Here is a 22,459-nt window from a genome sequence, read left to right as displayed (position 1 = left end):
AATAATATTAGTTATCCCACTCAAGCTCTGTATTTTTTTTAGAACCATACAGGAATGGAAAGCTGACAACTGTTGATTTCATGTGGTTTTTTTATATCTGTGCATCCACCCAAAACACAACAATCTTTAATATATTTTTTTTAACAGGACTTTTTTTAGCATTAATTATAGAATTCAGATGCTCATGTTGAATCAATGTATAGCCTTAGCTTTCTTGTTCAGTGTGATTGTGATAATTTTTTCTTTAATTTTGGTCTTATTTTTAGTACTGAAGATATGTGACCTGAAGTAAGCCAAACTGAAGAAGGCTTTTAGTAGTATCTCTGCAAAACTGTCACTCATAAGAACATTAATAATAACATGCTCGTTAATACAATTTTTAATATAAACTTACTTTCCTTTGCAGTACCTGTTCTGCCACTAACTGGAATTCTGGTTAATCCATATCTCTCATTAAGTGGTAAAAAATAAATACAAATATGAGGTTTTTACACTCTAAACTCACCATTTCTTGTGTGGATGGTAACAGCTTTGCATGGTTACACAAATTAATAGGTACTGTACTAACTGCACAAAAGCTGAGGGGTAGTGCACTACTAATTGCAGTTTCCAGTTTATTGGTTATTCAAGTTTGTTCCAGTTCCTAACTACTTTTCCAGTTATTTACCTTAGTACAATAAATTTGAGGATATTTGGTCTGTTTGCACGTGAAAACTCAATCCTTGTAATAAGAAAAAGTGCTAAGAGGACAACACACTGAAAGCAACTGCTCCCCGGCTAACTGAAGTAAAGAGCTCAATGGAAGCAAAATTTAAAAAATTCTAGGTTAAGATTATTATTTTTTCTTTTTTGTTTGTGTGAGGCAAATGATTTACATGAAAAGTGAACTTTACAACTGTGTGAGAAACCATCATTAAGGTGACGGTGGAGAAGAAACGGTTGGCTTATTTCCTGCCTGCTTAGAATCTCTAGATGTCTTTGGTCTAGAAAAAAATAACTGTTCTGATTATTACTTAGAAATGTCTGGCTAGCCTTGTAGAGTTAAAAGTACCATATTAGAATTGTTTTGAGATTTTTGTATATATATGTGTAATACAAGTATTTTGTAATACTTATACTGGTACTTCGTACATCATCAAATTGAATTATTCCAGTAGTTGTTTCCATAAACTGATTTAGACTCCAGAACGTTCCCCACATTCCCTTTACTTAAAGTGTTATGTGACTTTATGCCTCTATCTGGAAAGGTCTTTTTTTATTTTCTGTTTATTTGAAAGTAAGTTATTTTTTATTTCAGACATCTAATCATTAGTGTATGGCTTCTAAATTCATTTTTATTCCTTCCATGAAATTAATATAGGAACAAATGCTAGGAGGCTGAAAAGGGTATTTTTTTTAAAGGGCAGTATTTTTAAAACATTAACACCTTTTTCCCATAACTGTATATGCCACGGGAACCTTTGAAAGCTATGAAGTGATAATGTTTTTCAACTCTTCTGTGATGTTTGCAGATACATTACTAGTGTGAAATACAAAATATATCCACATAACCACATTTAAAGAGTTTTTAATCCTACTAAATTATAATTTTGTAGAGAAGGATTCTTCATTTTATTGGCAATGAAAAGTACACATTTTGCTTCATCTCTGAAGGTACTTTTTTGCAGTAAGTGTGTGATACTATTTTAATGCATTTCCTCCACATTTTGTGCTCCCGTAAGCCGAGTTTGGACTCTGTCCCTTGGAGCTGGTCTGGTCGTTGGGTGGCCGGGCTCTCCTGCAGTAGGGACAGAGGACACTAGGTGGTGGTGGTGGTAGGACAGAACCTCGGCCTGAGTGGCCTTTCCCACCCGCAGACATTTTGGAAGTTTTTGAGGTATCAAGACAAGAAAAAAAAAACCCTACACTACCATACCGTGTATGTTTTCTATACGATTTAAAAATAATGGTACTGTTAAGTGTGGATATTGAATTTTTCTTTCTCCCTCGCCGTGCCTAGATATACTCTGAGTTATGGGTTATAGAACAACCTTTGATTCATACTTGTTTAAGCAAATTAAAGAATTTATAACTTGCAGAAGTCTAGGGGATAGACAGTCAAAACTTAGCATGAGGAAAGTTTTGTATTTTTGCTGGCAGAAGCATTTCAGTGCATGGTTTAAATTAACTTGCTTTCTTAAGCTCAAGGAAGAAATTAAAATGAGACAGGAAACAAATTGGAGGAGAATCTTATTAATTTGCACTAACTTTTGACTGCTTGTCAATTAATGGTTTTGTGAACTTGGAAGTAAATTGAGTGGAATGATCACAAAATACATAATTTGATTTACAAGAATAAGCAATTAATGGAATATTAGGCCCAAAATACCTGCTGGGGTTGTGATTGAGAGATTCTCCTGAACAGCAAAAGGCCTTGCAGGCTTGAATCTAGAAGAGAATAGATTGAATCATTAACTCATTGCGGGCACTTCTATTCATCTTTTCTTTGGGGTTCAGAAGAAAGAAGGAGGTCACCTGTTAAAAATATCTGGCAAATGTAGAGGTGCTGATAGGGTAACTGAAGTTACTTTTTTCAATGTTTAGTGCTTCACCTAAGGAATTTTAGCAAAGATTATTCTTAAGTGGTTTTAATACTTTTATGATGTGTAGCAATTTGGAGAGAAGGGCATACTTTGCTAATTTTCAGTCTACCTAGAGAGACTGACAATTTTTTTAAAAGAGACAGCTCTAGTTCTGTGTGCGGGTTATGGTATATGCTGATTAACAAAATGAAGATTTTGCTCATATACTGTTCAAATGAGTTAGGTTTTCAAAAATTGACAAGTAGGTTTTACAGTGCTGCAAAATGTGTGACCATAGACTTGACATTTCAGGTGTAAATAAACTTTGTATTGAAGACTTTATGTCAAATTTCTGCATTTATCCAGAGCCTGTGATGACTGAGCTCTCTTACATGCAAAACCCAAACCCCAACAGCAAAACCCTTACAGCTATTCTGACCTAATGTAGAACTAATTTATCTAAGTGTTGCAAGTAATTTCTGTTGGCGGTAATGGCAGCTGGCGAGCAGTTGTCCCCTTGCTGCCTGCCTCCTTGAGCTGCTTATTAAAGACATTTTTGAAGGTGAATGGTGAAGCTGATCAGGGAAAACTCTTGTCTTCCCTCTGGGTTATTTTGTCTTTTAATCTGTATCTGTTCCCATATCCTGTAAAATGTGTGTTGTGTTGAATAATACTTGTGCCAGCATTGACGCAGGGGGAAATAAAGGGTATAAAGTGTGACTGCAGAAGCTCTTAGAAGCAATGCTGCCATTAACTACCTAATCTCAGCCTCAGAAAGGGCTTTTCTGATGTATATTTTATACACACTGCATATAACAATTTGCATTGCTCTAAAAATGCATATTCTGATGTATTTAAAGCACAGAAAAAAAGAGAAAATAACTACAGAAAAATTTACTAAGCTTACAGTCCTGTTTTCTAAATGTAAAGAAAACTTGTAGATAGATTTCTATTCCCCCCCCCCTTTCCCTGGAGTTTATTAACAGAATTCATATGGGATGATCTGGAGGGGAAAAAAATCCCCACGTAATAGGATATCTAGAAATCTATGTCCTTCTGGTATAAATTAATAGTCATTTTAATCCCCAATATTAATGTCAAATATTACTTAATTTTAAGATTTCATGCTTTCTTTTTTTAAAAAAAACCCCACAAACCAACAAAGCCTAAAAATTAGAAATCCTTGAGTGATTAATCCTGTGTTTGTTAAACATAAGCACACATGTCATTCTATTGTCGAGCTGTTTCTATTCCCACAGCTAAAAGGTGGTTAAAAATGTGGCGAACGTGTCGTTCAATCTAAAGAGTGTTTGGGCATGGCTTGTCTTTTCCCTTTAGTCTTCTGCTGCACTTCGCTGTGGGTCTGACTGTGAATTTTTCGGTGCTGCTTTGACGTTTCTGCACATGTATTTGTAAGAAGGTTGTTTGTTATTTTGCAGGCCCACCTTCAACCCTCCCTCTAAGCACTCAAACCTCTAGTGGCAGCTCCACTCTTTCCAAGAAGAGACCACCTCCCCCACCCCCAGGACACAAAAGAACCCTCTCTGACCCACCAAGCCCACTACCTCATGGACCCCAGAATAAGGGCCCAATTCCTTGGGGTGAGTTTTGAAACGCAAACCAAAAGGGCAGGGGAAAACCTTTTATGATGGATGATATATGATCTTTGATTTCTTGTACCTGGTGCTTGCTTTCCAATGATTGCAGCTCGATGTAACGTCAGCTCAGATAAATCAGCGGTTCTATCTTCTGACACTCCAGCTTCTAGGCTTCTCTAGCTGAGTCTCACTTGAGAAAATTGAAAATATTCCACCCTCCCTGGGGCCCAATTCGATCTCCTCTGCTGCCTCCCTCCCTTCCTCCCTCCCTCCCCTCGCTCTCCCCAAGCTGCCCAGGTTGCCCTCACCCCCTGCATCTGCTCCTCATCCTCACCCTTGCTCCTGCTCGGACCACCTCGTGCCTCCCCATGGATCTGGGGTTGGGGCAGACAGACCTCCAGGAATCCGTGCCATTCTCCTGCTTGCCAGAAGAGCTTGTTTCTGTGGGCTCTGTGCCAGGTCTCTCCTGTAAAGTGTTCACACCTCGCTGGTGGGGATGTGTTGTCACAGTATGCTTTTGGCTTTTGTGCTGTTGTCTCTACATACACAAAGAGCGATAGGTTTGCATCCTTCTACCTGCAGAATTTCTAAAGAAACAGCACTTCTTTTTTTCTTTTCTTTTTTTTTCATTTTTTTTTTAAACAGGATACCTTTCTGACAGAAGCTTTTCAGAAACTATTTTCCAGACTACTCAAATTCTTCTTTTCAATAAACATAGCTCTATGCAGTCAGCTTCTCCCAGTAGCTATAAATCTCTGGCCCGTGTAATTTTATATAATTTTAGTCTTGGTGGCAAGATTTCCATAAATCTGTAAACTTTTGAGCTGGAATCCAATGCTTACACAGGGCCGTCATCCACACAGTACTTATATCTTAGGAGTATTGTCTCTGTTCTCATATAAACACAAAATTACAAGACAAAAAAAAAAATTGCAAGCTTAAAAGCACCAGTTTTTTTCAGCAAATTGAGTTAAATGTGATAAATCATGGAGTATTGATGTGTATATTCTATGTAAAATATGTGATTTAATCTAGGATTTAATATGAAGAGAAGTACAGAATCCAATGAAAAGCAAAATCTTTTTCTCAAGGAATGCAAATAATGGCAATCTTTTCAACTCTTTGCTTTTGAGATGTCTGGGACATGGCAAATTGTGTCCCATGCTCTGGAGTCTAACAGGCCTCTACCATTTAGGAGGTCGTAAAGACTTTTTGAAGAGCTTGGACTTCAAAAAATTTTAAAAGCCCAAATATTGAAGTCCAAACCAGCACCTAAAATATGATATACTGGAATAGTGTATAATGTAACACTATTAGAATGAAAAGTGTGGTAGGAACAGTTGCTAGACCAGTGCCAGCTTTTCTTTAAAAATGCTAGGCAACAGCTGAAGGAAAAGGAAAATCTGGGAAAGGTGCAGGTGTGGAGCTGAAGATGAAGACTTTTACAGCAGTAGAACAGTTTTTCAAAGGAGGGCCAGAGAAGAACGTTGCTAATTCTGTCTCTTTCCTGCTTTCCAGCGCATGCTAAACTTCAGCAGACGGGAGAGGGGCCTCTTCCCCCTTTTCCTTAGCTCAGATCTGTACAAAAACTTGTTTGAAAGTCCATTTGGATTTTAAGCAAGTATTCTGTTTTATGTTCATAAAAGAGGGAGTTTCTCGTATCTGCCTCTGTGTGGTTTTGGGTTAAGAATACTGTCAGATGTTCACTGCTTTCCCTTTCAGACGCTTTTTTTTTCTGTGGTGGTGTATTTCTTGTTACGTTGAATTTCAGCATTTGTTTTCTAATCTGTGCATTAATTGAAGTATCAAGCAGAGCAATCTTTAGCTTTTGTCTAAGCAAATTAAGTTACCATTCAAAGATGTTCTAAAAATGTCGTTTAGATTATTTTGGATTTCCATAGCAACCATGAGATATTTTTCTTGCTTTATCCATAGGATCTACACGTGAAGGATTTGCTGTTTCTCTTGCCCTTATTTTTTTTTTTTTTCACTTTTAAATATAAACATATTTTTAGCAAGGCTCAGCATGAGCCTTTTCTGCTGTTTCATTTAGACTTCAATGCACTAAGAATGGTATCTAGGCAGATATGGCATTCTTTTGCATGAGAAGTATGTGGTGTTCTTGGATCATTAAGTGACACTTTACATCTATTTCAGGGACAAAATTTACTAATGGTTTTTGAAGTCTGTTCTAAGATTTTTTAGACGTGCTGCAATGGAAGAGGGAAGGGGGAATGATAAAGGCACTAAAATGAAATAGTATGATTGTACCTTGGGAATGATGATGGTTAATGACAGAGAAAGCTTCTGTTGAAGGAGTTCAGAATCACTTGGGTTTGGATTTTGACCAGAATTGAGTATACCCAGGATCTTTTCTTTGCCAACACTTAATGTTCAGGTTATGGTAACATACATACTCAGTCACTAAATCAGCAAAAGCTATTCTTTATGTAGGACAAAATACCAGTCCTTAGAAATTTCATGTTTTGTGAATAAAATCAAATTCATGATGGCTTTAAAAAGATGTGTCACATAATGTCAGCTGTAAACATCTGCAATAAATTTGTTTGATACTGGCCTGCGGTATCTCCTTCTGTTCAGAGAAAATTGAAAGACAATATTCAAAACAAATGCCCTACAGCAGTAACTCACCAATGTCATTCAGTCTTTCTTTGCCAGCAGATGTGAGCTACCAGTGACTTGTTTTAAAACGTGTTACATGAAAGGTCAAGTTGGATTATTAATGGTCCCTGCTGCTTTTCCAGCTACAAAATTATTAATAAAGAATGATTTTTAAAATCTTTAGCCATCTTACATATAGAGGATACTTGGAAGAACGTGTGCTTCGCTTTAAGTTGCACCCTCTGCTGATTCTATTTCAGTTATGCTAATGATACTTTTTTTAAATTGTGCTTTTTTCACCTCAGGTAATGATTTGGGCCCACCTTCAACTAAGGCTGCAAACAAGTTTGAGGGGATGTCTCAGCAGTCAAGGTAAAACCTGTGCATATGAAGGCAAAGATGAAAATTTATCTAAACATAACTAATTTGTAAATTAGAAAAAAAAAAAAAATTGCCTTTCCTATGAAGTAAAAGCCCAGCTATGTTTCCTCATTAGTTTTCTGCATGCCTCACGGCCCTACAAATACTTTGGCTTCATTGAGCCTCCCACGCTGTGCTCGTGGCCGTCCGTGCACAATCCATCCTTTGAGCGGGATGGAGGGAACAACTTGTACCTGAATCTCCTGCTGCTCCCCCAGCAGCGTGTAACACAGGGCTGGGAATTCTGGCCAGCAGGACAACAGTGTTATTTTCATGTCTCCTGGCATTTCATTTGATCTGCTTCAGTGTGAGGTGTCATGCCTGTAGCTGCACAAGTGTCTCTCCGGGCACAGGCTGGCATCGAAGACGGGTCTGTAAGAGAGAGAATTCGTCTGTCTCCCAGCTTAGCTGGTTTCCAGTCTGTTGAGCTGGAGTGCTGATGCACAGTCTGTAGTAACACAAACCGCTCTGAGCTCCTAGTTCATCAGGTCAGTACATTGCAAGTGTCTCGCTCAATAGCTGGAGTAGTCAGGACAGCCAGACATTCCTGTCACTTAGTGTTTGCTGCTCCTTTATCTGCGCTGTGATTCCAGCGTCCCCAGGTTCAAAGCATGGTAGGTAATTCCCATAAATGTGCTGGAGACTTTGCACGACCACAGGTGTGGAGATGGATGTGTAAGGTCACACACATGGCAGCAGCAGATGCGTAGGTAGAGTTTCTGGATGCTCCTCAGTCAGTGATCTGTCTCACCAGGACGGGCAGTGGATGGGGTGTTGGTGGCACAGCGGACTTGCTCTGGCTGCTGAGTCCATCCAGGTGGCACGGGCTGCTCAGGGGAAGGGCAGTGACATCCTACAGCAGCAAGAGCTGGTGCCGTGCTTGCTCTTCATAAGACAAGGGTAAAAGCATGGTACTCGCTCTTGATGGCATGAGATAAAGCCCAAGGTAACTCTTTATTGAATCAAGGTTGAGCTTGGCTGTTCTTTCACTTTTGTGTCATGATATATTTTGACTATTTAAAAAAAAAGCTAGGAAATTAAGATAAAAGTGTTTCATCGTACTCATTGTGAAAAGTTAGCTTCAGAGACAAATCATCCCAGAATCAAGGCTGTTGATGCAGAAGACTCTCTGCTCTGTTGAATGTATTCTGGCTACTTCCCCACTTGTTTTTCCTTGTCTTTTGCGTAAATATTTTGAGGTGATACTGATTTTTATTTGATTATTTATTGATTGATTTTTATGCCTTAAATCAGTTGGCTTTCTGCTTTTATTCCGCAGTCCTTTTCTAGAAAAGTGACCTGGATGTAGTTTTGGTGGAAGACATTTTGTGGGTTTTTGCTGAAACTTGTAATGTCTTTTGCCCTCACATGCCATATTTGCAAATTTGAGCCAGCCTGGTGATAATTCTGACAAAAATCATCTACAACAGAAAGCAGAGATGGAAAGTTTTTGGCAATATGCAACTATCTCAGATTTTCATGCTGTAATTAAATTACCTGCAACTGTCCTGCTTGTATTGTTGTTTACTGCTCTGAGGTGGTAACACAGGTTGACAGAGGAAAAGAGTATATTGTTTGTCCACAATTACCAGTATTTTCCTTAGAGTAGCAGGGACTTTGTCTCCCAGTGCAGCTGCAGTGTGTGTGTGATACAATATCACACTCACACAGCCGGCTACAAGGCACGGGCTCAGTCCTGGAAAACTTCAAACCACTGACATAAAGGACAGATTATGTTTTGAAAGCTTCACTATAGTTATTTTAGAGACCACGTTTTCCATAAAGTTCCGGATCTGCCCACTGAGCTGGTCTTTCAGCTTCATGGATTTTCAGAGCAGGTTTTTGCACGTACCATAGTTGGTGGAATAAATCCGTCCCGTAGCACTAGGGATGGGGAGGGGTTTGTGTGTCTTTGTCTCTTCCAAAGCTGTTCGTTCTTAATAGTGCTTTGAGTTTCGGGATTGAACCACAGACAACGTGACAAGTTGGTTATACAGAAGAAGCAAAACAAATGTGGAATATTTTTTTAGATTATAGGTGTGTAGTGGGGGGGGGAAAAAAAGCGGGCAAAGAAAAGGTATATTTTATAACAGTTTTAAGCACTAATCATTCATATCTGTTGATTTAGCACTGGGACCGCAAAGACTGCACTTGGCCCTAGAGTTCTTCCCAAACTACCTCAAAAAGGTAAGAGCTCTTTTTGTGGGTATTCCCATAATTATATCTTTTAAATGTGTGTGAAAGCAGATACTTGTTTTGAATATATGGATCTTTCCAGCAGAAGTTTTTTTTTTCCTAAAATGCCACAAACCATGAAAGCTTAGCAAAATTGAAAGGATTTTGGAAGATAGGAAGGTTTTTCTTAAACTAAAAAAATAGTTAGACCTATGGAACGTAAGGCAGAAAGGAAAAAAATAAATTGTTAACTAAGTGAAGCTGGAAGAGAGCTCAGGAGGCCACCTGGGCCAGTCCCCACTCAGAGCAGGGCCAGCTTTTTGACACAAGAGCAGGTTGCACAGGGCCATGTCCGGTCACATTGGGAGTATCTCCCTGGATAAACCTCCCCGGGCTTCCATTTCCATCTTTCACCACACTCGCTGGTAAATTCTTTTTTCTTCCTCGTATCCATAAGTCAAATTTCTTGCTCCCCTCGAAGCAAGTTTTGTCTGTTGGCGTGTTACAGCGATCAGGATTGTTGTCACTGAAATGAACCGGGTACCGTTACACGCTCGCTTATATATTGGTGACAAACTTGCTGAGACCATCATCCTTATGAACACCTTATTGTCCTTTCCTTCTAGAGATGTTTTTTCTAGTCTCTCTTTAAACTCATACAGCAGGTTTTATTTAGTTTTTTGAGTTCTTGCAGCAGTTGACTATAAAGTTAAAAGCAGACCTACCTTGTAGCTCTGTCTGATACAGAATCCATCAAAAATATTTTCTGTCTGTGTGAGTGGATGATCTCTGCAGAGCCTGACAATGAGGAAATGAAGCCTCTCCAAACTTCTGAAGCTGGATAACTGAAATTGAGAGCTCACATAATTTTAACAGAAGATGCAAATGTGAAATTTAAACTTCATTAAATTACAGTTATTATGACAAGGTATCATCTTTTGAAAGAGACACCAGTGACGTGATAGGATACCACTGCAAAGGAAGTCAACACTTCCTTGATTTAAAATGATAAAGGTGAAAATTTAAGATGAGGTCAATCAGAGCACTTTGCTAAGGGCAGCTATCAGGCTTTTCATGTAATTTACTTGAGCCTTAAGCCAATGTGGAGGGTCAGTTCTTGTTCATTTGCTACTACTCAAGTCTGGGAGACAAAGCTATAGACAGGTATCAACACAGATGGTTTTTAAAATGTTTATCAGGCATCTAATTGTAGCTACACAATTTCTTTCATGGAAATTATGCAAAGTTTGGGGATTTTTTGGTATAAATAACCATAAATATGGCACAGAAGTCTTATTGCAGTAAGTGATATCCAAAGCGAGTGTTGCTTTCACAGTAAAATACCAGATCACCTTTTTGGCAGGTAGAACATGATCCTGCAGCAATGCTGAATGCAACAGGAAATTATTCCTTCTAGTCCAAATGTGTTGCTTTCATCAGGGGTCGTAACTTTTTTCTCTTCTGTCCCCGTTCATCTGTTTTAATATAAAATATAACCCTATAAAATAATAGGGTTGTTTATTTAGGGAACTGGGGCTCTTATGGTTTTGTTTTGATGGTAGATTTCAGTCAAGTTTTCTGAGGGAACTTAGTAGTAGAATCAATATATGACACTGAGAAAAAAACTATTTGAAAAGTTATTTTCACTTTCCTTCCATAAAATCTGCAAAATACACATTTTAAAACTTCTCATCTTTACTAAATTGTAAATATTTACAATTATTAATTTTTACTAGTTTTAGCTTGAATGTCTGTAATACAGTTTATTTATATACTGTATAGACATGCATGCTCACTCGCTTTCTTGAGGATTTTACAGGTGCTAATCCTGAGACTCGAGGTTTATTTGTATGAAGTTCAACTGTGTATATGATTAATAGTCATTAAGGAGAATTTTCATTGCAGTCACATCAGTGGATTGATAGGTTGCTTTACAAAATGTCTTTTTTTTTTTTTTTTGGTTTATATCCAAAAAAGCTATCACTTTATTTCATTTTAAGTAATTAATCTATAAATTGACACTGAGTAGCTGTTGGATCAAGCACTCCTGGCCTCCAGGAGGAGCAATGAAATGAGACCTGAGTAAGAATGGGTTATTCTCTTGCGTTTATCATAGACCAGGAGGACGTACGGGCAGTTACTGGGGCTCAGTGAGCATGTGGCCATTTACACAACTACAGTTTTGATGTGTGCCTGAGGTCTTTAATATTAAAATGAGATTGTAAAAAAACCATTGTTATGCTCTTTTGTTTTTTAGTGGCACTAAGAAAAATAGAAACCAGTCATCATCTTTCAATAGATAAATCCCATCAGCACATGGAAATGTTTCAGAAGCCCTCGCTGTCCATCGATATACCACAGAAACCACAGCCTGGAGACTTGCCCCCAAAGCCTCTGCCTCTGGAATTAACTCAGAAACCTCAAGTGGGAGAACTGCCCCCAAAGCCTGTAGAACTGCCCCCAAAGCCTCAACTAGGAGACTTGCCACCAAAACCACAACTTGGAGACTTACCTCCAAAGCCGCAAATGAAGGACCTTCCTCCAAAACCTCAGCTGGGAGAGCTGTTGGCGAAAACTCAAAGTGGAGAAGCATCAGTGAAGCCTCAGCCCTCAGAGGCAAATCAAAAATCTCACTCCTTAGACCTTTCTCCAAACGTACAATCTAGAGACACCGTCCAAAGGCAAGCGTCTGAAGAGTCGAATGACATAACACATACCCTGCCAGAAACCCCTGTGCCACTTCCCAGGAAAATAAATATGGTAGGTATTATTCCAGCTCGTTGGAAGTATCCCCAAAAGTCTTTGAAGCTACTGTAGGACTATCTGTGCAAAAAAACCACCACTCTTGAGCTCTACACACAAAGCAACACAACCTTATGGGCTAGGATGAGGAATAAGGAGCTCTTCTGTGCTCCCCAGCAGCTTCAGCAAATGCTGGGGGTTTACAAGACCTCTCACAGGCTGAAACAAATACTAGTAACATAAAGCAGTAGTCCTGGGAGTGTGACAGAGTACTTGAATTTATTAGGGAATTCGGGCATTTTTATCTGGGCCAGTCACACTTCTGAATTGATCAGTAGGTTTCTTTGCTGCCTTCGCTCACTGCTTTGCATGTCTTAGATTACTGGAATATTTACATATTTGATGCTTGTAATCTTTAAGAATGCTAGGTCCTGGTATCAGTAGATGAAAAGTACAAGTCAACTGTTACAAACTAGTAGATGTTCCTGTCTTGAGTATTTAATGTTGGTGTGCTGAAGTGGTTAACAAAGGTTCAGATATATTGCTGAAGTGGCAAAATTGACATTGCTGGATGGTGGAGCTGGAACAGTAACTAGATTCCAAGTCTCCCTGTTCAACCCTCAGTTCTTCTTGCTGTTCATCTTGCTAACCAGTGCAATTTCCGCCCAACAGAGGATTCTTCATGCATATGTATATTGAAATCTTTTCATGAAACTCCAGAGCTCTCTTAAGATTTTCATCATTAAGAATACATCAAAAAGGAGATGGTTTTGCTTGTCAAATTGGCTATGCAAAGCACTTATGTGAAAGGAAATAAGACTCCTGTTCTTGTAGTGAAAGCAGAGGGTGAGTTTCTCTCTTCTTGTGCTCATCTGAGGAAGAAGATCTTTCTCTGGAGCCATCACTCTGCTTGGCCTGAACGGAGAAGGACGGGGTTGTCACTCGGGCTTCCTGACTGTTCTGGAGATTAAATAAAGTAGTACAGGGAGCTGATCAAAGGCGTCTGCAACTACAATTTGTTTACTTACATACTTTTAAATATAAGCAAATGATGCTGGACTTTCTCAGCTATTTGTCACTTTATTAAAGAAGAAAGCAAATAGTGGATTAGTTGTTTGTTTTGGGTCTTTTTTAAACTCTCACCCTACTTTATACAGAAGAATGCTCAGGAAAAATTCAGTGTTCTCCAAATTCAGCCATTTTCACACGTGCAGTAAATTAAACAGTTCCACTGTTTTGCAGTGACCAAAATTATGATTTATCTGTGCTAATTACTTTCCAGCTGTCTACACATCACTGCGTGCACACTTGCATCTCTTCTTGTTCACTGCAGTCTTTTTTGCTCAAGTAATAATGTGTGAGAATGTCTCTTAAATGTATCGTGCCTCTGTTTTCATCCTCTGGCTGTATCCACTCCACACAAACTGCTGAGATGCTCCATCACAGCCCAACAGTAAAGAGATGAGCACAGTTTTTCCAAGGTTTTTCTATTGGAAGTTTTAGAAGATCAATTGTTCAGAATTATTAGGTAAAAAATGCCAACGCTGTTAATATATAAGGACTTGAAAGGATATTTTTAGACAGATGAAACTTGCTCTGAGTACTTCTAAAATCACAGCGAGCATTTGAGTGCTCTTTTTGTGGGTGTTTTCTATAAAGGAGACAAAATACTTCTTTTTAAAAAAAAAAAAAAGTAAGAGCATGGAGGGATTATTAATGACCACAGCAGCTGATTGTTCAGTCTTAAGCATCAAAGTCTCTTCTTAATAAGTACTAATATTGGATACAAGGAGCTGGGGTGATGGTAGTGGTGATACTTGTTTCATTTACATGTATTTACAAGTTACATGTCCTAGAATTGCTTCTATTTTACACACCAGTGCCCCAAACCGTGTTAGGGAAATTATATCCTCTCTTCAGCTCCGTCCTTTTTGAAACCTTCTCAAGATTAAATATACCTCGGGCTTGAATTCTGCTTTTTACTGCTCTGCTAAGTGAAAGGAATAGAATATTAAAATGTCATCTCTGGTACTAATCAGAAGGAACCAGGAGCCGTTGCCCTCATTTTTCATGTGTTCTTGCAAGCTGAACCGCATGCAGTTCTCCAAGTTTAGAGGAATTTAACTTTCTTTAGTCTCTCTTTATCGAATGAGACAATTTTTATCTGGCAGAAGTAGTTGCTTCCCTTCATCACTGGAGGATTGATTGGAAGTGCTCTGTAGTTTGCAAAGGTTCTGTGGAGCTGAAAGCTGGGACTGGCCCCAAATACCCATTAACATCGAATTCCAATCCCTAGTGACAGTTGAGATTTTCTCTCAAATTATACAAATTTGTTTGAAAAAGAGAGAAAGCGCTCTTTGAAGTAACTTCTTGCTGCAGCAAAGCCTTGCTGTAAAAAAATCCTTTGATCTCGTATGAACTTCTCTTCAGGTATTTCTGTTCATTTGTCTTGAATATGGGTTTTTTAGTCCTATGTTGTTGTGTTAACTGCTTTGTCCCTTAGATCCCTCCATAATTGTTATTTTTCTGTACCTTGAGTTTAGTAGGAGTGCTCTTTGCTGTGTGGCTGTTCTGCTGGTGATTTGCAGGGAATTATGTTTTTTTGCCAAAACATGGAGGTATTTCAGGTGGGTAGGTAACAGCAAAGAGAAGACTCCCCAGGAAATTTCCTCTGTGAAGTTACTTTTGGCTCAAATTCCTCTAAGCCTGCTGACTTTTTCCTTCGTAGCCCTTCTGCTTCTCACCTCCTTGTGCTCTTCTTGGGTTTTTGCATTCTTGTTATCTGACTGCTCCTGTTTAAAGAAGGAACTGTGGTTTTTGGGGCAGCATGGATATGAAAATACAGGAATATAAAGTAGCAGGAGTGTTTTGCTGTGAATATTGCTCCCTTACTCTATTTGGAAATAATTTAAACCACTTTCCCTGCCATGAGAAACATATGTTCGGGGAGGAGTCTGTGGCTCAGGCTTTTTCATATGAATTAGCAGGATGCAGCAAAGTGTGACCTAGAAAATACTTGGACTCAGAATGGTAGAGCTGGGAGAATATCTTGTGAATTATCATCACAAAATAGTACTGCCATCTGAAACGAAGATTCTTTTAATAAGAAATTACTAACATTCTGAATGAAAAATCACTCAGAAAATGTCCAGTTCTGCAAGCAGATCTGAAGTCAAAGGATACTGTATTTTTGCACTAGATCCAAACCCAAGACTGTAAGGAATACGGGGACTTCAATGTAGATTTTCCTTGGCCTCTCTTTAAACATTCAGAGGAGACTGAATTTCATTTTCTGTTCATGGTGATTTTTTTTCAATGAAGTATGGATTAAAGGAGAAAGAGGGGTGTTTACAGGCTGGAACAATGTAGTGTTATTTAAACTTTCTTTACTAGAGGAATCATAGGTTACTTAAGCTGTTCACTACACGTTAAAGTCTCTTGGGAGTTCTGAATCTTAAGAAAAAGAAAACCTACACCTTTGTAGCTAATTTGTTTGTAATATCCTTGTTGGAACAGTTTTTTGATATATTTATTTTTAATGTCCCCAATAGCAAAGAAAGCAATTTGGTACCAGTCTTCACCTTTTTGTAAAATAAAACAGAACTAAAAGGCAAAGTTCGTATCATATATACATTTTTGCTGTTCCTCGTGTCCTTCATCTAAAACTTCATTCTATTTTTAGGGGAAAAACAAAGTTAGGCGAGTGAAGACCATTTATGACTGTCAGGCAGACAATGACGATGAGCTCACGTTTGTTGAAGGAGAAGTAATTATTGTAACCGGTGAAGAGGACCAAGAGTGGTGGGTATGTATCTTTTCCTTTTATAGTTCTACCTCTTTATGACTTTTAAAGGAAAGCCTCTTTTTCTACATTTTTGGAGTTGGTTGTTATTTTTGGATTGTTAGGTAGTAGGGTTTTTTTTGTTGGGTTTGGGGTGTTTTTTGCCTGAGCTGACATCCAGCCCTTAAACTCGTATTGGAGAAGACCCCCTTTCTCTGGGAGGGTCTGTCTCTTCCTGGGAGTCTGCTAGAACCACCCTGAGTAGGTTTGGCTTTATTGCTGGCTCATCACAACACGTATGGACATACCTCACTCTCTGTAACACACACGAACCTTTCCTTAAATGAAGAAGTGGTGATTTTTACTCCATTTAGCACGCTGACACCTTTCATCAAACATGAGATAGGATAAACCTTCAGTTTACCACAAATGTTAAGTTACACCTACAGGGGCTGCTGGAAGGCTGAAAACCTTTTTGTTATGGGTGCTGTAAGCTGATGGTTTTCCTCCTTAAATGAGGGGTCGTTAACGTTTTCTTTCCCTTCCTCTGTCCCGTGCCATTGGTTTGTATCACACTCTCACCCCTCCTCTGGGCTGTTTGTCCAGCCCCACTTGAACAGGTTTGTCTCAGCCCCACTTGAAGGCTCCAACCCTCCCCTGACACTCTCCTTCTTGCCTCCAAAGCCCTGCTACATCTTACTTCCCTACCTAAGAATTATTACTATTATTACAGACTTCATTTTGATTAAAACAAACTCTTATCGCAGTGCTGCTGATGATTTCCTAATCTAAGCGTGGCACAACCTCTGCTGGGTTGGTTCTAGCTGCACAGTTTCCTCCCACTCACCATTTAGGTGGGGAGGATTGTTCAGCTGAAAGGGTGATCTCGACAGAGCAATGCCCAGTGAAAGCTGCTCTGGTCACCCCACCATCCAGCCCCCCGTGGTGGCTGCAATAATCGCTGGTTTGTGAAGTGGGGTTTTTGAGATCCCTGAGCACACGCCTGACAAGTTCCATGAAGTGCTCCAGTCTGAGTGTTTCTGAGAAGGGAAACGAGAGCTGTTGACTCATATGCTTCAAAAATTTGGCTGTACAAGAGGAAATGGCCAGCCCTGCATGTTTCCCCTTCCCATTTTGTTAGCCTGGGGAAGAGGAAGGAGGTAGGCTGTTGTTCTGAAAGCAGCGAGCAGTACCGCAGCAGGAGGAGAAACAGGTTATGTGGGTCAGTCAGGGCTGCTCCTCCAGTGCCATCAGTTTGATAATTGGTTACAATTACACATTTTAAACATGTAAAGTTAATAGAAAATGTGCCTTTTTTTCAAAACAAAAAAAAAAAAGTTTCTTGGCTATTTCTTTATAAATTATTATTATGCAAAACAGGTAAGAAGTTGTATATGAAGGATGCTTACTCAGGTGATACTGTGATTTGTTACACAGACCAGTACCCACACAGATCATCAGGAATCACACCAACCCAGTGAGAAAATAGCTGGGCCGTTATCACTGTAAGTGACACGTGCAGATTATGATAAGTAACTTCACACCTGGAGCAGACATTTCCCTCAAGTGAGATGTTCAGGATTTATTCACTTAACTAAGGTGAAGGGGTTTGAAAGACACAGACTAACCTGCAGTAGCAGATAGATCAGACAAAAGAAATTGAGGCTTCTGTTTTGGTGAGATTCTTGAAATTCAGTGACCTGTGTTCAGATTATGGAAACCCTTCTAGGTTTCTGTAATTGACTATAGTTGTTTTGTTCTCTTCAGATTTAGTTGGCCTAATTTGTCTTATTTATAATACGTTTGTATGGCTTTTATTTCATTTCATTATGCAAATTCCAATGTTAACTAAAGTCTGCTTTAAGCTGTCCAAGAGCTTGCACACGCTCAGTGGGACCCTGCAGTTCTGCTGCTTGTGAATGAAGTAAACGCCGTCCGTGAGCTCTGTGTGCCCACACGTACCCACACGTGTCCCTTTTTCTCCTGTGTTGCAGATCGGCCACATCGAAGGACAGCCAGAGAGGAAAGGGGTCTTTCCAGTGTCCTTTGTGCACATTCTGTCAGACTAGTAAAAAACCAACCAACCAATCCTAAACTTGAGCATTGCACATTCTTCATGCAAGACGGGCTTTTTAGCAAAAGCGAACGCTGCTGCCTCCCTGTAATCCTGTGCACAATTGTATATATATATAGCTGCTGTTACAAATTAAGAATTCATTTAAGTTTCACCTCATGAGGTCGAATTCTATGTATTGTAAATATACTGTGTTATTCTGCCTTTGCCAGTATTATGGTAGCCTTGGAACCTGGCACGCCTTATTGGGTTGGTTGAAGCCATCCTCGGCATCTAGCACTTCCATCTCTGTCCACGCTGTTACCCGTAGGTAGGAACTGCCAGCTCTCCAAACGTAGGTGGTCTCCGTCAGCCACGTCTCTGTACAGCAGTGACTGTTCCTAACAACTGGGTATTCTCAACACACAGTTAGCAGAACGTTAGAAGGAGTGAATGAATGGTTTTGGACAATTTTAAAAACCAGTCCGCAGTTTCTAAGTGTATGCAGTTTACAGCTATAAAACCCACTTCAGTATTTATTTAATATAGTGCTCAGTTAAGTGTAATTATGAAGACAAATATTCACTGACTTTACAGATAACAGTAATGTTTTATGGTGTGCATACGGCATTTCATGTTTATATTCTGTGGACCTATGCCAAACTGTGATTGCAGTTCCCCTGTGATATTACCTCACTATAAAAAGTTACAAATTTATTTCATTCAAAAAACTTATTTTAATGAAAATTAGTCATATTGTTCTTTAGTAGATATATGTGAAATTTGCTGGTTTCTTTCACTGAATTCTTAGTAACCAAGGACTTTAGAAAATGTTAACTGTTGACATTATGCATGCATTTAGACGCTTACTTGAAACCTGCCTTTGTACAAAAGTAGTACTGTAGTCATATAGCTACATTTGAGGAAAAGAACATTTTAACTTAATTGCTATTCAGATTAATGTGAGCTTGCAACAGTATTTGTTTATAGCTAAATTGGCTCTTTGAAAAATGATTTAGTGGGTTGTTTTTTTTCCTCTGTCTTCGACCTTGCTAAAAGTTAGTTACCTAAAATAAAATTTCTTAAGTGGTGATATAAGGATAAATTTAAATTATTTTTAATTGCTCTAAAAAGTGGAAGTTAAGATGACCTCTTATGCGTTTGATCAGGCTGTTGATGGCAGAACTCAGATCACAAGCATCAGGCTGGTTTTAGTAGAGTTCATTAAACTGTAACTGTAATAGTCTTAATTCAAAGCACCGAGCAACAGACGTACCGCTCTGAGGCTGGTTTCGAAGAACACCTTTGGGTGGCTGCATCTGACTGGGGTTTCTTGAAAGTTGGTATAAAGTTGCATTGCCAGAAAACACTTCAATGTATTACTGAAAACTCTCATTTCCTATGTCACTTCCAACATCATTTTTTAACTTTGAAGCATAATGCAGTTGTGTTCTTCCCATAGTTTGTCTGTAGCAGGTTCCATGACTTTTTCATGTGTAGGTTTGTATGACTGGCTTTAAATGTTAGTTTGGCTTCAGTACCCAGCACTGCTGTTTCAAAGCGGATTGTCTTGGCTGCACGGAAAGATTTACATTTCATAAAAACACATCTCAGTCTTTCTGAGGGCTTTCATTTTTAATTCAGTTTTACAAGACTGTAGTCAGTGAATATTTAATTCTGTTTGCGGTTAAGATAGAAACAAATATCAGTCTAAACCCCTCATGGAAAAAAATGCAAAATATTATCAACTGTTAATGGTTTGATCATTTAGAACAAAAGTTTATTGGGGGAAAAAAAATAATTATGCAATGAGTGAGCAAGCCTGCTGGCATCTAATCTTCAGTATTACCAGCTCCAGTATTTCAGACTTTATTCTGGTTTTTTTATGGAAAGGAAGTCAGGATTAGCATTTATTTAGCATTCCATTTTATCCATTACTACAATGTTTTAAGTTGCATTAAAGAACAAAACCTATTCACTTTTGTGGTCAATTGTATTTTTAAGTGATCTTGAAATAAACTGATAAAAGCAAATCATATAAAGAAAACCTAGGCATGTAAAATTATGTAGAGTCAAATGTCTATTCTTTTCTACGCTCTTTAAAATAGTATACATATGCATTTTATAAAATGAAATGAGTTCCATCGGGAACAATAGTTCTGTTTATTCTGGCTTATTGTGGGTCATAAGAAATCTGAAAATGTATGATATTGATTGAGTTTAAGTACAGTATTATATTTGAACTCAATGAGCCACTGTCTGCAATTTTGTACATGACATAGTATTTGGAAAGTCTAAATCTTTATGGAAAATTAGCTGATAAGGGGTTGGGGGGAGGGGCAGGGGAAGGTGCCCCCAGAGGGGGAAGTATGCTCTGCAGATGATGTCTTATTTACTGTTGAACAACAGTTGCTATTTATTTTTTTATTACATAGTACATCAACGTGTACAGAAATCAGATCTGGTCATGCCACTAGTTAAAATCTTGACTTCTCATTGAATGTTAAGGTAAAACATCAGTACACATGTCTATTCACATGTATTTAATGTGACAGTTTTTGAGTACTGTATGTGTTAATTTCTACTTTTTTAATATTTAAAATTGCTTTTAAATAAATGTATTCAGTTGATCCCAGATATCTGAACAAGGCCCTTTTGTCAACTGGAATATCTTCTAGGGAGAAAGTCTGGATTCCAAACAGGTAGAATTAAAACACTTGAAATGTTTTCTCTTGATTATGAAGCACCCCTTATATAATGCAACTAAATGTGTATCTCTTTAACAGCTGTTAAATATGGATGCAATTGCCTTTATCTGGAAAACTTTACTTACTAAAGTTAGCATCAAAACACTTACTTTGTCCATGAGTTTCCATTGCTTTCTCTCTGGCTTCAGTAGGCTCTACGGAAAGCCAGCCTGCGGTGGCTTGTCTTCTGCAGCTGGCCCTTTGGGTTGGAAAGAACTGCTCAGTGTGTCCCTCTGTCCCATATGTGGCCCTCCTCTGTCCCCAGGCACGATTTCCAACCCCAACAGCAGCTCTCAAACCAACTCAGGCAGTACTAACTGTTCCTGGACTTTATTGCTTAGAATTTCAGCTCCCACCCAGCTTGCAGAGTTTATCTTTCCCCTCCCTGACTTGGTGCTTGGAAGCTTTTCATTTAAGACGTCTCGAAACTGCTCCTGAAAGACCAAGTCACTTGAAATTGCTAGAAAGCAATGAGGACATCCTTTAGCCAGAGGAAAAACTGGAGTGTGGAGTTATCAGATCTGGTTTGTATCAAAAATAGTAACAGCACAGGGCTCAGGAGAGCACTGTGGTGAGACGGCTTCTCGAACGCTGAATTGTAAGCGCAGGCGTAGCCTGGGTTCATCGTGGAGCACTCTAACTGCTTGTTAGTTTGGGGCTTTTAAATTTACATAGGCTAAACGTATGGGGCGAGGGGTGCATGAAATCTGGACGTGGGGCAGGGGAAGCTGTCTGGTTAAATATTCTGCTCTTGCTCAGTCTCTACCTTGTCACAGTATTTCAGGTAACAGCATTCAGAGATCTGTTGACTTCAGTATCCTCAGTTCTCTGTCCTACTTGTATCACTTGTTTTCAGTGACAATCATTGATTTCCTTCTGCAAGTCAACACTGAGGTGGGTGTCTATCATGGAGCGTTTGGAGCAGAAGAGACCAAGGGAAATGCAAGCCCAGAGAACTCCCTGCTTGTTTGAAGTCTCGGTCTGCTTACCCTTTTCCTGGCAAACTTAAAGCTCTGAGTTGAACAGTGGCTGATTGGCAATCAAAACCAGTGAAAGTGGTGCAAATCTTAAATATCAATTAGTGAACTCAGATAGAGCTCGCCCCACCCAACAAAAACCCGAGCACTCCAACCCTATGATTTGTTTTCAGATGCTTCCCTCCTCCCCAGACTCTGTAGTTCTGTGTCACAGTTCACCTGAGCATCAACAAAAAAATAACTTTGTTTTCCCCACGCTCTACCCTTTTACAAATTTACAGTGTCATGCCATCACACCCTAGACCAGTAACCCTCCTATGCCAATAAACCGGAGTTCAGCTTCAGACTGTAAATTCTTCAGACTGTAAAAACTTACCAACTTCGTCTTGAACTTAAGGCTGCTGGGGGTGCTTTTCTGAGACTCTTTAGCCCTTCTGAGACACAGCTGGAGGCTGCTCAGATGGATACAGAACGCACCCAGGCCAACAAGATGTTTCCCTCTATCTAGCTGCAAGCCAAAAATTTCCTTATCTAATGCAAACTAACTGTTTCACATTGTCTGACTGATACTTTTCAGGGCTACACATAAAATGATTTACGGCTCAGTCATCTGCCCAGAGAGTGCTCAAGTTTCTCCTCCTCGAGATAAGCGAAGTGCTGTTTGTCAACTTGCACTGAAGCTGCCAGCCCCTGCTCTGCTGCTGCGCGCACACAACCTGCGAGCCCTGACTCGTTCTCGTCAGCTGCCGCCCGAGCCGCACTGAAACCGATAGTGTGTGAGGG

The 22,459-nt window shown here is 39.2% G+C and overlaps 1 protein-coding gene across 6 annotated transcripts in view; it reads left to right on the top strand.

Annotated features, from left to right (window-relative positions):
• ASAP1 (ArfGAP with SH3 domain, ankyrin repeat and PH domain 1) overlaps nt 1-20,804 on the top strand; it is a 180,535-nt gene extending 159,731 nt beyond the window's left edge. For 4 of the 6 annotated variants that reach the window (XM_014965377.1, XM_014965378.1, XM_014965376.1 and 1 more), the window contains 6 exons: nt 4,001-4,162; nt 7,087-7,153; nt 9,330-9,388; nt 11,634-12,136; nt 15,801-15,923; nt 17,894-20,804. In XM_014965377.1, the coding sequence (XP_014820863.1) occupies nt 4,001-4,162; nt 7,087-7,153; nt 9,330-9,388; nt 11,634-12,136; nt 15,801-15,923; nt 17,894-17,968 (989 nt within the window). In that variant the 3' untranslated portion in view covers nt 17,969-20,804. The remainder of the gene's footprint in view (nt 1-4,000; nt 4,163-7,086; nt 7,154-9,329; nt 9,389-11,633; nt 12,137-15,800; nt 15,924-17,893) is intronic. The other 2 variants (XM_014965381.1, XM_014965380.1) reach the window with 1 other exon arrangement.
• Nucleotides 20,805-22,459: the final 1,655 nt, after the last annotated feature.

This window comes from Calidris pugnax, unplaced genomic scaffold, assembly GCF_001431845.1.
Source record: "Calidris pugnax isolate Ruff unplaced genomic scaffold, ASM143184v1 scaffold41, whole genome shotgun sequence".
Lineage (NCBI taxonomy): Eukaryota > Metazoa > Chordata > Aves > Charadriiformes > Scolopacidae > Calidris > Calidris pugnax.
This window is presented reverse-complemented; position numbering and strand designations above follow the sequence as displayed.